This window comes from Papaver somniferum, chromosome 2, assembly GCF_003573695.1.
Source record: "Papaver somniferum cultivar HN1 chromosome 2, ASM357369v1, whole genome shotgun sequence".
In the NCBI taxonomy this organism is placed as follows: Eukaryota; Viridiplantae; Streptophyta; class Magnoliopsida; order Ranunculales; family Papaveraceae; genus Papaver; species Papaver somniferum.
In genome coordinates, this window is record NC_039359.1 from 4,627,728 (window position 1) to 4,642,300 (window position 14,573).

At 36.7% G+C, this 14,573-nt stretch overlaps 1 protein-coding gene across 1 annotated transcript; it reads left to right on the plus strand.

Moving 5' to 3' along the window:
- The first annotated feature begins 394 nt into the window (after positions 1-394).
- Positions 395-1,932, plus strand: LOC113346721 (transcription factor MYB44-like). Its single transcript, XM_026590214.1, has one exon. The coding sequence runs from the start codon at positions 507-509 to the stop codon at positions 1,659-1,661; it is 1,155 nt and encodes a 384-aa protein (XP_026445999.1). The 5' UTR covers positions 395-506; the 3' UTR covers positions 1,662-1,932.
- Positions 1,933-14,573: the final 12,641 nt, after the last annotated feature.

The following is a 14,573-nucleotide window of genomic DNA, read 5'->3' on the forward strand; positions in this document are numbered from 1 at the left end:
AGCTCATCACTTGCCGTGCGGCCGTTTCTTCTTTTTCTTATTGCTATCCAGCCTGGCTCTAGTCAAACAAACTCTCTCTACACATATCTCTTGTAATCATTATTACTGAATTTTCTCATCAAAAGGTTTTACCTAATCTGTATCAGATTTCAGTTATACGTTACCAAAACCAATTAAATAACCTACTATCTCCCGTTAGATCTATTTGAAAAAGGAAAAAAAAGATGGATATAGATAGAGACGTGTGAATCAGCGGAGTGAAGAAATGACGCGTGTACAAATGACAGCTGTATTCGTATACACGCAACCGCTTGCCTGGAAAAAGCGGTGATTCATTTATAACTCCTCCAATAATAACCGGTTATATATTTTTGCCGGTTCAACCGGTATCTTCATATAGATCCTCTATTTCTTCCCTTTATATACTCTTAGTATTTCTTTCTTCCTCCTCTTAACCGAGCCTCTGTAATTTCCATTTTTTCAGAATTAGGGTTTTTGAATCAGAGATGGCGTCTTCATCATGGTTTTCGAAAAGAGATATTAATAATAATCAGGATAGGATAAAAGGGCCATGGAGTCCAGAAGAAGATGAATCATTAACGAAACTAGTTCAGAAACATGGACCAAGGAATTGGTCATTGATAAGTAAATCGATACCAGGGAGATCAGGTAAATCATGTAGATTAAGATGGTGTAATCAATTATCACCGCAGGTTGAACACAGAGCTTTTACTTCGGAAGAAGATGATACTATTATCAGAGCTCATGCCAAGTTTGGTAATAAATGGGCAACAATTGCTCGATTGTTAACCGGTAGAACTGATAACGCTATCAAAAATCATTGGAATTCTACATTGAAGAGGAAATGTTCTTCTATGTTGGATGATGGAAGTGGTAGTGATGGTGGTGGCGGTGGTTGTAATGAAGAGCCGCCATTGAAAAGATCAGTAAGTCTTGATGCTGCTCAGCCTAATTTCTCAGGTGGAGGGATATTTTTTAATAATAATAATAATAATAATCCTGGTAGTCCTTGTGGATCTGATTTGAGCGATTCTAGTCTTCCTCCTGCTACTCAGTTATCTTCTTCGCATATTTTCCGACCTGTCGCGCGAGCTGGTGCAGGTGTAGTTTCTCCGATGCAAACGACATCGAATTCGATCTCTTCGACAATGAATGATCCACCAACATCATTGAGTTTATCGCTTCCTGGGTCTGATTCTTCTTGTGACGGTTTTAATCATATTTCTGGTTCTACTCATAGTAGAATGAATGGTTCCGATTCATCAAATGATGGTTTTAATCATGTTAAGGTGAACCCTACTAATCAACAGCTACAAATTGTCATTCCATCACCACCATCACCAGCACCACAAGTTCAATTGCAGCAGAGCACTACTCCTCTGCCACCACCAACACCAACACCAGTCCAGCCGAATCAGTTTACAGAGATGAGATCACCATCAGTAAGAAATCAAGATATCGAGAAACCATTTCCTCATTTCAATTCTGAGTTTTTATCTGTAATGCAAGAAATGATTAAGAAAGAAGTGAGGAGTTATATGTCCGGATTAGAACAGAGTGGTGGATTTTGTTTCCAAGGTGGTGATGGAGGGATAAGAAATGTTGCGGTTAAAAGAATTGGTGTTAGCAAAATTGAGTAGGAAGAGAAGAATCAATTTGAAGAACGAAAACAGTGAAAAGAGAAGACGACATTTGGAGAAGAAACATTTTGATATCTTTTTTGTAATATACATGAAAGAAAACTTTATCTAGGTTTTATCAAGATAAACTAGTTTTAGAGCATGAAAAATCATCATCTTCCTTGAGCAAATGACAAGCTTAACAATGTTAAAGCTGCTTCCTTTTTAAAACAATCACTGTTCACAAAATTCAAAATACTGAAAACCACTTTACTTGGAGCTTGGAAGGACCTATAATTTTGAAAGAACTTGGGAACCAGTGGCTGAAAATTCTAAAAACATGTCCAATTTGAGTAATAATGCGTGGAGCTTACTTAACAATTTTGCCGAAGCAAACACAAGACTCTAAAATGGAAATGTGATGATGCTTAATATCTCATAGTTAGACTTAGTTAAGATGTTTTTATCAAATTGTAAGAGCATTTCCAATGAGATATCCGTAGCCGTTGGATGATGGGATAGACTAGAGGCTGTAAACCCAGCCAATTGGTAGATCTTCTAAACAAGAGGATGGGCAATTGCTAGATCTTCTAATCTAAGAGATGGGTTAGAGGATGTAAATCCAACCGCCCGTCACATAAACATGTCATTCTCTCTTCAAGTTCCCCTCAAAGATGTTTTTTTAGGAAAACTAGTAAAACTAGCATGGAACCCCTGCTATGTACCGGGTATGATGAGAATTCAACCTCCATTTGGAAAAGCGGGGCTTTGCAGCGCACCCGTTCCAGAAAGGGTTATTATTAACGACTGCGATGTATAATGGAAACAACAATTATTATTTAATAGGTTAACAATTGGAACCAAATTCACCGATTGCATTTGGTTAAAGTGTTTGAGATAAATTAGATATCCTCTTATGAAAGTACTTTTGAAAAATTATACCAACCTTTAAAATTAGTAAGTAGTTCATAACACTGTCAATTTCAGTACTCTAAAGATAACTGATAATGCGAGATTTGATGTCTTCTACTCAAAATAGCATCACAACTACTTCTTAGTCTTTCTAGATTTTAAAATACCTATACATGCAACATTTCTTGACTTGTCATTTTTTGCAACTTAAAAGTAAAAGAACAAATTCATAATAATATTTCAAAACCCTAGTAATGGATTCCAGTTCAGCCAAATCCTGTTTGTACCTCGCTAAATATTAGAGAAACTAAAAAAAATAAAATGATATTAATATAAAGTAGATTGACAACACTAAATAGTATGAATACGTATAAAGTGCTTCCCCTCGAAGATGATGTACTGATCTATAACTTTCTTCAGAAATCATACACTTTCATTAAGAATCAATCGTGCAACTCAACTGCTTTTCTAGCCTCCAACTCCCAGTACTTAAATGAAAAATCACACTCAGTATATAGTTGCATCAATATCTGATATTAAAGACACTAAAAAAACACAATACATATATAAAATAGATTGTTTGCTCTAAATAGTGCATAATATATGAAATGCTTCCCGTAATAGAAGATTTGATCAAGGAAATGTATATAAATAACTCATCACTTGGAAAAACTAATTAATCAATCTGGAAAAAAAATAGATTTAGTAGGACTGGGGTTACCCTCGCTTCAACTATAAGTGCGGAACATGTCGGATCCAAGTCCATCTCAAAGTCAAAGATGACAATCTTTAAGCACTCTCCCTTGAAATACAATATATCAAAAAACGCTTCATTAAGAAACATAATGATTCAATAATATTCATATTCCATAAAATATAAGAAGTTTTTATCTTAACATTTAAAAACTAAACCAATGCAAAAAAATTACACCATGATGCATAACTTTTAATTTGTTAAAGTGATCCACTACCCTTTAACAACGGTAGTAAAAATCAAGAAATACATCCCCAAAACAAACTGATGGTGTTACTTGAGCATGGATAACTAAAAGCCTGAAACACTATAAATACTTATCACAGAAAGGTAAAGAACAAACATCGATAAAAACGAAGAACATAAGTGGAAAAGAAAATCGTGGATAACCAAAACTACTTAAATTATCGGCATATGAACATCATCGATCTCCAATTACCATGCAGATACTACTCTGATTTATAATAGACCACGTCAAATCATTTGTTAAATTAACATAATGAAAACAATAAGTTAAAATGTATGCACTGTATTATACCATCTCAGAGAGTCAGTTTAGCGGAAGAATATGCCTTCCCTTAAAGTAAAAGATTATGTAACAAAATGACTGACCTCATTCATTTCAGAGGCTATATTCTTAAGTGAATACGTGAATTAGGAAACTATAAATAAAAAAGATACGGGAATTCGAAAGAGCAAAGAAACCCGGAAAAATGACTTCCCCTAAAGTTAAAGAACAAAAGAGCAAGAATGTAAAAATATAATATGACTTTATATTACTCAAAAATATCATGACTGTGTATTACTCAAAAATATCAATGGCAGCAGCTGAACTCTGCAAAATCATTTCAGTGGATTGTTTGGGTCGATTTTGTATTCTATTACTTTCATAAATGTCACAAATCCTAGATTCTACTATTAATGGTCATATTCTAGGCTTAAATACACATGATGCCTTCTTGGTCATATAGTCTAACAAAATCAATCAATCGATTTTCTCCTAGTTTTACTAAGTCTTAATTTAATATACAAAAATGATTTACAAATGAGGAGAAAATGCAATAAATTTTCTTAAGCAGGTGAATATTTCGTCCAAATCTTATTTTGTCGGGTATCTATAATTGCATTTTCATGCATCAGCTAATTTTCATTAGGAAAGATTCAACTAAATACCAAAATAAATACCATATCTACACGCGACGCTATACAAATATTACAAACTAGATTTAACAACTATATATATATATATATATATAATTATCTACCACTGCAAACCCATCTCCATTTTTTTTCTCTAGGTGATGTCGTTTTCACATTTAGCTACTCACAAAAATTATTAAATTCATCTAGCTGGACTAACCAGATTGTGATAGAAATTATCAAATTCAATCTAAATTGTAATTTCTCAAGGAATAACAAAAACTAAACAAAAATGATAATCATCCAAGCGTGATGCATAAGTTCATTGATAGGATGAAAAACTACACTTTGCTGATTCCGATTTCCGACTAATGATAATAAATCGTGCTTTTGTCGGAAAAGAAAATGCGACAACACATGAAGTAAAAAAAGCAGCGATGCCATAGACACCAACCTTGGTCAGCATGCATCATAATTCCTTCTCCCCAAACTTGTACTTGTTACAAATAACATTAATGCAAGAAGCTGACACACTCGCAATAAGTATACAATCCGAGCTAAAACAATTAAAAGAAGTTTCATAGATATCAAAACTTCAATTGATCAAGCCAACAAAGAAAAATTAAGTTAGTGTAAAAATTATATAAAAAAGTAAAACTGTCCGATATAGTGTTTCTTCTTCTCTTTCACCCATTGTTCCCCATATTTTGCAATCTATCTTTGATTATCTATCACTGACCTCCAGAAAAATTCTCATGTTCATTTGGCTTTAACAAGAAAAAAAAACTTGAAAGTTACATTGCTAACATACACTGTATAGTAGCACCCTTAAAGGCTACATTTTGTAGGTTACATTGCTTACAGACACAATATCGTACCCTTAAAAGTCACATTCTAACAGACACTATAGAGTACCAAAAAATAAATAAATCATAATACGTTCAAATGAGGTTGAAATTAGAAGGATTTTTCTCCATGAAATTAGCAGGATCTTTCTCCATGAGGTTGAAAACATACACCGATTTTCAGAATTCATATATTTAAAATTACCAGGATATTTCTCCACCGAACACAATCATTCCTTGAGTATTAATTGGACATATTCGATGTGGTAAATTCTTACATTGATTTTTCAAAAGAATGAGAAAATAAAATCTCCTCTTTTACATTTACGACAGGAACTAAGAAAATTTTCCTATGGTATTGGCCATCTTGATGTGTATATATAATGTATTCCTAACCAACGATGCTAACAGCGAATGACACAAAAAAGGATTCATTAGTATATGAATAAAGTTCACGTGGACTATTATCAAAAGTGTTTTCTAATAGAATCCGCAGTTACCATGTTTATGTGAATTAAAGATTATTCGTAGGTGTTAATTATCATTATATGTTTTAATGAGGTTGAAATTGGCAGGATCTTTCTCCATGACAAAGAAAAAAAATCTTATTTTCCTACTAACAGGTCCAACTGCAGTATGGGGACTCCTGCAAATTGAAATGTGAAGTGAACAAAGCTGAGCCCGTTGTAGTTTGTTTGTTTTTTTTCTTGTTGCTTCTTACTTTTTGTAAGTCGCCCCTTGTACATTGTTTTTATTTCTATTTGATTCTTCATCAAAAATAAAAGTGAACAAAGTTGAGTATGAAATAGATACGTTATAAATATACCCGTGATGCAAACTTCTTAACATAATTTGCACATCTGATGTAACTAATTTATGTTATCATATCATGTAAGCCTCATTCTATTGAACATGAATCTTATCAGAACACTAAATTATGTGTTGTAAAGAAATAATAGCATACACAAACTTTTGCCTACAATTAAAAAAAAAACATAAATGTTGTTTCCATGTCATACCACCATGCAGACTATGTGGAGGCTTATGGACCAAGAATACTCAATTTCATTGAGAGTAAACTTCCTATCTTTAATTCTATTTACAACTTGACCCACAAGGTAACCGAAGAAAAACAACAAGTATTTTGATATAGTTACGAAAAGAAAATCAAAATCATGCATAAAGATCCAAAAGCTGTCAAAATAAAATCCACAAGGAGTTAATAAAAGAATGATAGCAATAAATTGTCTATGATATGAATTTAGCCTACCCATGTTTCCACACTTTTAAGCAGGCCGTGAATGGAAATGACTATATCAATACGAAGTTGTATTTTTCTAAATTTTTGGTGCATCGTAGGCCTGTAGGAAAGCGCATAGCGCCTGCGATTTCACTAAGAGCCAAGACTAATTGATCAACCTTCTGGTCATTGTTGCTCTAAAAAAATATTAAGTGATGTTATGGCTTATATATGCAGATGATCAGCTACTTTCCACAGCTCGGATGGTCATGGAAATAGGATATGACAATATTCGCTAGGGCACAAAAATCATAGACCAACTTCAGCATCAAGCATTAGCAGGTACGTTCATTGAAAGAGGCAAAAAATGTCAGCAAGAAACTGAACCAGTATTGACAGCTACTAAAAATTAAAGAAGCAATAACGCGAAGCAAGGACCCTCTGTTAGTACTACTACTATTGAAAACGTAATATTACTGAAAGCCATTTGTTCTGGGTCACTACATATTTGGTCAAACTTAATGAACTAAACATGAGCTTCCCGGTCAAGGTCTTTCGTGTTCACCTGAAATATTTCAACCTCACTTCGTCAACAACTTGGGGTGGCATGGCTAAGGAGCTTAGCCGTAACCTGGATGAGCTAGCATGGGGTTCGGCAAATACATGTGGCCATTGTTGTTTCATCAGCATATGTCAAACAATATGAAAGTCTGTCTTCTGCCCCATTATACCTAAGCTTTGGCATTTCAAGACAATTTAGTCGTTGGAAGCGTACCATCTGAAGCTAACTAAAGTCGTCATGTACCCGTCAGTACGAAACACGGAAGCCATAGTTTGAGTCCTCATTGTAAAATATCGATACTGGAGGATACTTGAGAGACGTTAATTCTTTCACACTTTGTCAAATTTTTTCAAACAAAAATTTATTAAAACACTAATGGGAGATTTTGTTTCATTAAGAACCCTCGGTTAATACTACTGTTGTTGACATTTTCCGGCCTATGTAGAAGCCACAAACATTTGTACTCTTTCATTTTTGTTGCTGCTGCAATGTTTGATTGTATATACAGTATTAGTTTTCAAAAATATAGTGCATTTCTTTAAACGAGCCTCTAACTGAAGTTCTAATGGGTATTGTATAAGCCAATCATATTTGGGAGTGCATAACCAAAGATGCATTGATGGATGTTTGGTGGTATTTTGGGGCATGGGTACTTATACTGCGTTACATTCAATGGCGGACTTTTCCACAAAATTACTTTAGTTTGTTACTCCAATGTTTTATAGATTTTGTAACGTAAAGGCAAGTCGGAAGGTGCATCGCACGTGCGTTTTTGCTAGTGAAAATAATAAAAACTGAAAATAAAAGGGATTAAGATACAAAACCTGTGATTTGCCTCCCATTAGCGCTTGGTTTAACGTCGTTAACTCGACTTAACATTCTCCTTACTACTCTTCCAGAGGGAGTACATCAACCAGGTTGATCTATTTCATTTCAGCATCAAATGGTTCATAATAGGGCTTTAAGCGATGCCCATTCACTTTAAGCTCCTTTCCTGTTAACAAGCTATGGATCTCTACTGCACCATGAGAAAAAACATTAAACACAACAAAAGGTCCTATCCAACGAGATTTCAGTTTACCAGGAAATAAATGAAGGCGAGAATTAAATAAGAGAAGTTTCTGTACAAAAGTAAATTGTTTTCTAAAAATCCTACTATCATGAAAAGCCTTTGTTTTCTCCTTGTAAATTCGTAAACTTTCATATGCATCGTTAAAAATTTCTTCTAGTTCACTTAATTGAAGTTTTCATTGATTACCAGCCCCGTCCATATCCATGTTGCATTGCTGAATAGCCCAAAAATCCTTATGCTCTATTTCAACATGAAGATGACAAGGTTTATCGTACACAAGCCTGTAAGGAGACATCCCAATAGGTGTCTTGTATGCGGTTCGGTATGTCCATAATGCATCGTTGAGACGTAAACTGCAATCCTTCCTTGAGGGATTCACCGTTTTATCCAGAATGGACTTTAATTCTAGATTAGAAACTTCTGCTTGCCCATATAGTTGTGGATGATACGCTGTAGCAATCTTGTGAGATATGTTGTACTTTTTCAACAAGCCCTAAAAGAACTTATTTCGAAAGTGTGACCCTCCATCACTGATTATGGCCCTTGGGGTTCCAAACCTTGCAAAATTCTGATCCTTAACAAAATCTGTAACCGCGTTAGAATCATTAGTAGGGGTGGCTTTAGCTTCCACCCATTTCAACACATAATCAACAACAAGTAAGATATAAGATTTTCCAAAAGAATTAACAAAAGGTCCCATAAAATATATACCCCATACGTCAAAAAGTTCTACAAAAAGAATAAACTTCCATGACATTTGATTTCGGGCACCTAGATTTCCTGTTCTTTGACATCTGTCACAAGTTGTACAAAACACATACGCATCTTTGAATAAAGTAGGCCAATAGAAACCACTTTCAAGTACCTTAAGAGCGGTTATCTTTGCTCCAAAGTGTCCTCCACAAGCGTACGAATGATAAAAAGACAATATAGAATTATATTCAGATTCAGGTACGCACCTTCGTATAATTTGGTCTGCACAATGTTTCCATAAGTGATGAGTGCCAAATATTGTATTTATCTATCCCTTTTTGTTGGCATTTAACTCATCTTTTATGCATTAATTCTACATTTTATCCCATATTCTGTATTTTCATTGTTTTCAAGAATAAATATTTTTATTAATTAATTTTGCATTTTTAGGTAATAAATAAAGTTTGGATGAATCGCGGAGCGAAAAGAGCAGAAAAGTAGTGAAAAGCCGGGAGAAATCACGCAAGGAAGCCGCGAAGAATGGTGCACACAACCTCATTTTCTATAACCAAAACCGCCTCCATCTTCAGCCATCGGATTGGATCCATCTCATCATCCGATGGTCGCTCCTTCATCGCGCATCAAAATCTGAAGCTCCTGCAAAACACCATAGTGCCTAAATTCCAAGCCTTCAGATTAGATCATATTTAGATCCTACGGTCGCTTCTCTGCCTGTTCATCAAATATCGATACTTCCGGTTAACACTACAACACCTAACCTCGATCTTCACCGTTGATTTTGTTGTATCAAAGCATCCGACGGTCGCTACCAGACTCTTCAGGGATCACCGTCCGATTCACCTACCAGCTTCGCATCCAGTGACTCAGATTCGCCAACATCGAAATTTGATATCCCGCCTCACACACTAGCAACCTATACCTATACCCTAAACTCGACCCATTCTTCTCCTCTTTCTTTCTTCTTCTTCTTCTTCCCCACTCCTCTGCAGAAACCACCGTACACCACCACCTTCTCCACCTCTGTCACCACCTGCTCCGCCACCAACTCTCTGTCACCACATCCATCAAAGTAACCAATACCATCAGTTTCCCTTCTCCTGAGCCACCTATTTTCTCAATTTCTGCACGTTCTCTATCAGAAACCCTAGCGTGCAAAATTGGTAAATTAGGTCGAAAGTGAGGAGCAATTGAAGACATGGAGATGTAGAGGAGGACAAATAGAAGGATGGGTCGACGTGATGGAGCTGTTATTTCAAGGAATTAGGTGAGTTTCACCAAACCCTAGTTCTACTGTTTTGGGGGAAAATTGGGGGAAAACCCTAAATGTGTCTGTGGGTATAAATTGGGACTGTGGGTGTGTGTGAGAGGGTATGCTTGGAGTAGCCAACATCCAGGACTTTCATGTCCTGTTAAATGTTAATGTGTTCTGTTAATATTTTCACTTTCATTTATGTTCATGTTCATGTCCTGTTAATGCTATTCTCTCCTGTTGATGTTTGTTACATGTTCACTGTTGTGTTCAATTTGCTGTCACATTTGATGGAATGCTAGGCTAGATACATTTGAAGCAATGAACTAATTGTGCAATGGAAGAAATCAGTGCTCATAGCAAGCTGATTATCTTGCCATTCTTGTTGTATGCTTAGGTTGCACTGTTGATTGAGCATTGGGAGAAACTAGTGCTCATAGCAAGCTAGTTTTCTTCCCATTCTATTTGTTTGCCTGTATTCTGCCTTAGCCTTGCTCATTTTAGTTTTTCCACATCCCTGCCCTTGGCCTTAGGCCTTGGTTAACTTGCTTTGATCTTTGTTGTTGCCCTGTTGTGTCTTCCCTTTTGTTGCTGTTTAGTTACCCACTGCCTCTGCTTTGTTATTCTTGCTGCATTTTATTGCCTGTACATTCTGTTGCTGCTGCTTTCTCTGCTGCACTGCTGCTGCAGCTGCTGTTGCTGTTGCTGTTGCTGTGGCTGTTGCTTGTTCCCTGCAGCTGCTGTGCAGCACTTGTGCTGCTGCTGCATTGCTTTTCTCCTGCTGTGCATTTTCTTCACTGCAGTACTGCTACCTGGTGCTGCCAGTTCTTCCCTTGCAGCTGCCCTGCTACCCCTGCTGTTGCTGCTCACTTGTGCTGCTGCCACTCCACTTCTCCTGCCAAGCCAAGTCCAGTTCCTGCAGCCAAGCTCAGATCCCATCCAACTGAGCCCAAGTTCAAATCAGTAAAGCCCAAAGGCCCAGATCCTTGACTGAAACCAAAGCCCAAGGTTTAGTTCACTGAGGCCCATTTCATTAAGGCTTAAAGCCCAGTTGTTTAAAACCAAAGCCCAAATTCATTAAGGCCCAATCCAATTCAGGCTTAATCAAAAGCCTAAGTTTAAGGCCAAAGCCCATTTGCACTTCAAAGATAACTGAGCCCAAGCTCAGTTCATTTTATTGTTAACAAACCCACTAAGCCCAATTCATTCAAAGGGCATTCAAACCCATTAGTACTCAAAGCCCAATTTAAGCCAAAAGGCTTCATAGCCCAATAGCAATTTAGGAACCCAATTAGCTAGAAACACTCCAAAACACACCCGATCTCTGTGGATCGACCCGTACTTGCACGAGCTACAACCGACGACCGTGCACTTGCGGTATTACTGTAGGCCCCCGTTTTTATCACGCTTAATTTTTATACACGTTCCCGGGCCCACCAAGTTTTTGGCGCCGTTGCCGGGGATAATTTTTAGGACCTTTTAGAAGCCTGCCAAGTTTTTGGCGCCGTTGCCGGGGACCATTTTGCATTTAAATATAATATCTTTGAGGCCTACCAATAAGTATGTATCATCCCAAATATATTGATTTGCTATCTTTTTCAGTCTGTCCCTCTCAACACGAGACAAATTCTCGGGGATTTGTTTAGACAGTAAATAATTCACAATACCAGCGTACCATGTTTCTGAAAATGCAATTGAGAAAAGTTGCTCATCGGGGAAGCTTTCACGCAACGAGATAGCTTCTTCGTCTACAGTAAGACGACTCAAGTGATCTGCAACAGTATTCTCAATGCCTTTCTTGTCTTTAACTTCGAGATTAAACTCTATAGGAGTAGAATCCATCAAATTAGCCACGACTTTGACTCCTTTTTTGTAAGAAAGTACCTAAGTGATGCATGATCAGAAAATACAACAACTTTTGTACCAATTAAATAAGAACGAATTTTTTCCAAAGCAAAAACAATTGCTAAAAACTCCTTTTTAGTGGTTGTATAGTTTTGCTGGGACTCATTCAATGTTCTGGAAGCATAATAAATGGCATGTGGTAGTTTCCCCGTACGCTGGCCTAATACTGCACCAACTTCATAATCACTAGAATCACACATTAGCCTGAATGACTTACTCCAATCTGGTGGTTTCATGATAGGGGCTGATATCAAAAGTTCTTTCAAACTATTGAATGCCGCCAACACTTCTCAGCGAAGTTAAAAACCACATCTTTTTGCAATAAACGACATAATGGTGCTGCAACTTTGGAAAAATTCTTGATAAACCTGCGATAAAATCCTGCGTGACCAAGAAAAGCACGAATTTCCCTCACTGTGGTGGGAGGATTTAGAGCACGAATAATATAAATCTTAGATTTTATCAACTTCTAATCCTTTAGAAGATATAATATGGCCTAAAACAATGCCATGAGTTACCATAAAATGACACTTCTCCCAATTTAGCACAAGATTAGTCTCAACACATCGTTTAAGAATTAATGTAAGGTTATCCAAGCACAAGTCAAATGAATCACCATACACACTGAAATCATCCATAAAAACTTCGATAATGTTTTCGACAAATTCAGAAAAGATACTTACCATACACCTTTGGAAGGTAGCGGGTGCATTACACAAACCAAAAGGCATCCTTCTATATGCAAATGTTATTCAGAAAAGATACTTACCATACACCTTTGGAAGGTAGCGGGTGCATTACACAAACCAAAAGGAATCCTTCTATATGCAAATGTTCCGAACGGACAAGTAAAAGTATTTTTCTCTTGATCCTCAGGTGCTATAGCAATCTGATTGTAACCTGGATAACCATCAAGAAAACAATAGTGAGAGTGTCCAGACAAACGTTCCAACATTTGATCCATAAAAGGTAAAGGAAAATGATCTTTTTTAGTGGTTGCATTCAGTTTTCTGTAATCTATACAAACCCTCCAATCGGTTTGCAGACGAGTTGGGACAAGTTCGTTATTATCATTCTGCACCATTGTGACGCCCGACTTCTTTGGTACCACTTGTACCGGGCTCACCCATTTGCTATCAGAAATGGGGTAGATAACTCCCACGTCTAATAACTTTAGTATCTCTTTTTTTACGACTTCAATCATTGGAGGATTCAAGCGGCGTTGTGCCTCCCTTGTAGGTTTTGCTTCATCCTCAAGCCGTATTTTATATATGCACGTCGATGGGCTTATTCCCTTAACATCAACAATTATCCATCCTATAGCAGTTTTGTACTCCCTCAAAACTCGAAGAAGTCTTTGTTCCTGCAATTCAGTTAGTGCATTCGAAATTATTACTGGAAACTCTTCGTTATCACCCAAATACATGTATTTTAGGTGATCAGGAGGAGGCTTTAGTTCTAGTTTAGGTGCCTGGAGGCAATAAATTTTCATCAGTGCATGGTAAAGAGATAAAAGAAATATCATGAGTAGGTGGGCACTGTTGTAACGAATTAAGTTCACCAATGGTTTCCTCAAATTCGTCCGCTAACTTAAGCTTGGTTCTCAGATCTTTAAAATCTTTAGAACCCACACTTATCGTGATAACAGTCTCCAACGGATCATCACATATCAAATCAAACATCTGTTGAGCTAGTGAGTCAATCACATCAACGGAGAAGCAAGAGTGGACATCACTAGGATATCTCATCGTTTCATAAATGTTGAAACGTATTACTTCTCCATTAAATTCCATAGTCAATGAACCATCATGCACATGAATTTTAGTTCTAGCCGTGCTCATAAATGGTCGACTAAGAAGTAACGGTAGAGATGTGTCAGTTGATCCGTCTGTCATCTCCACCTCACAAAAATCCGCTGGAAAAATTAGTTATTTTACCTGCACAAGCACATCCTCAATAGTACCTTTTGGGTATACATTAGAATGGTCAACTAACTGTAAAGTAATTCCAGTTTCTTTCAAGGGACCTAAGTTAAGAGATTCATATATAGATGCAGGCATAACATTTACTGATGCTCCTAAATCAAGCATAGCCTTATTAAACTTAGTGTTACCAATAATAATAGAAATACCAAAACTACCCGGGTCTTTACATTTAAGTGGGAGTTTCTTTTGCAAGATAGCCGAAGCATTTTCCCGCACCTTCATTACCTCATTACCAGTTAACCTATGTTTATTGGTGCACAAGTCCTTCAGAATTCTTGCGTACTTGGGGACTTGTTTATAGCATCTATTAGTGAAATGTTCACACGAATCTTCCTGAAAATATCTAAGATCTCCTTATCTTGTTCCGCCTTTTTAGAGTAAGAAAACCTGCGAGGCAAAGGAAAAGGAGGAACATAAGTATAAACAGGAGTTTTAGAGTTTTCTTTAGGTACCCGATCAGTTTGGGAAGAGTCAGTAATCTCTTTTTCCAATACCGGCCCCTTAGGGTCTTTGTTTTTCTCAGTATCTTCTGGTTGCACAGTTCGTGTACCACTT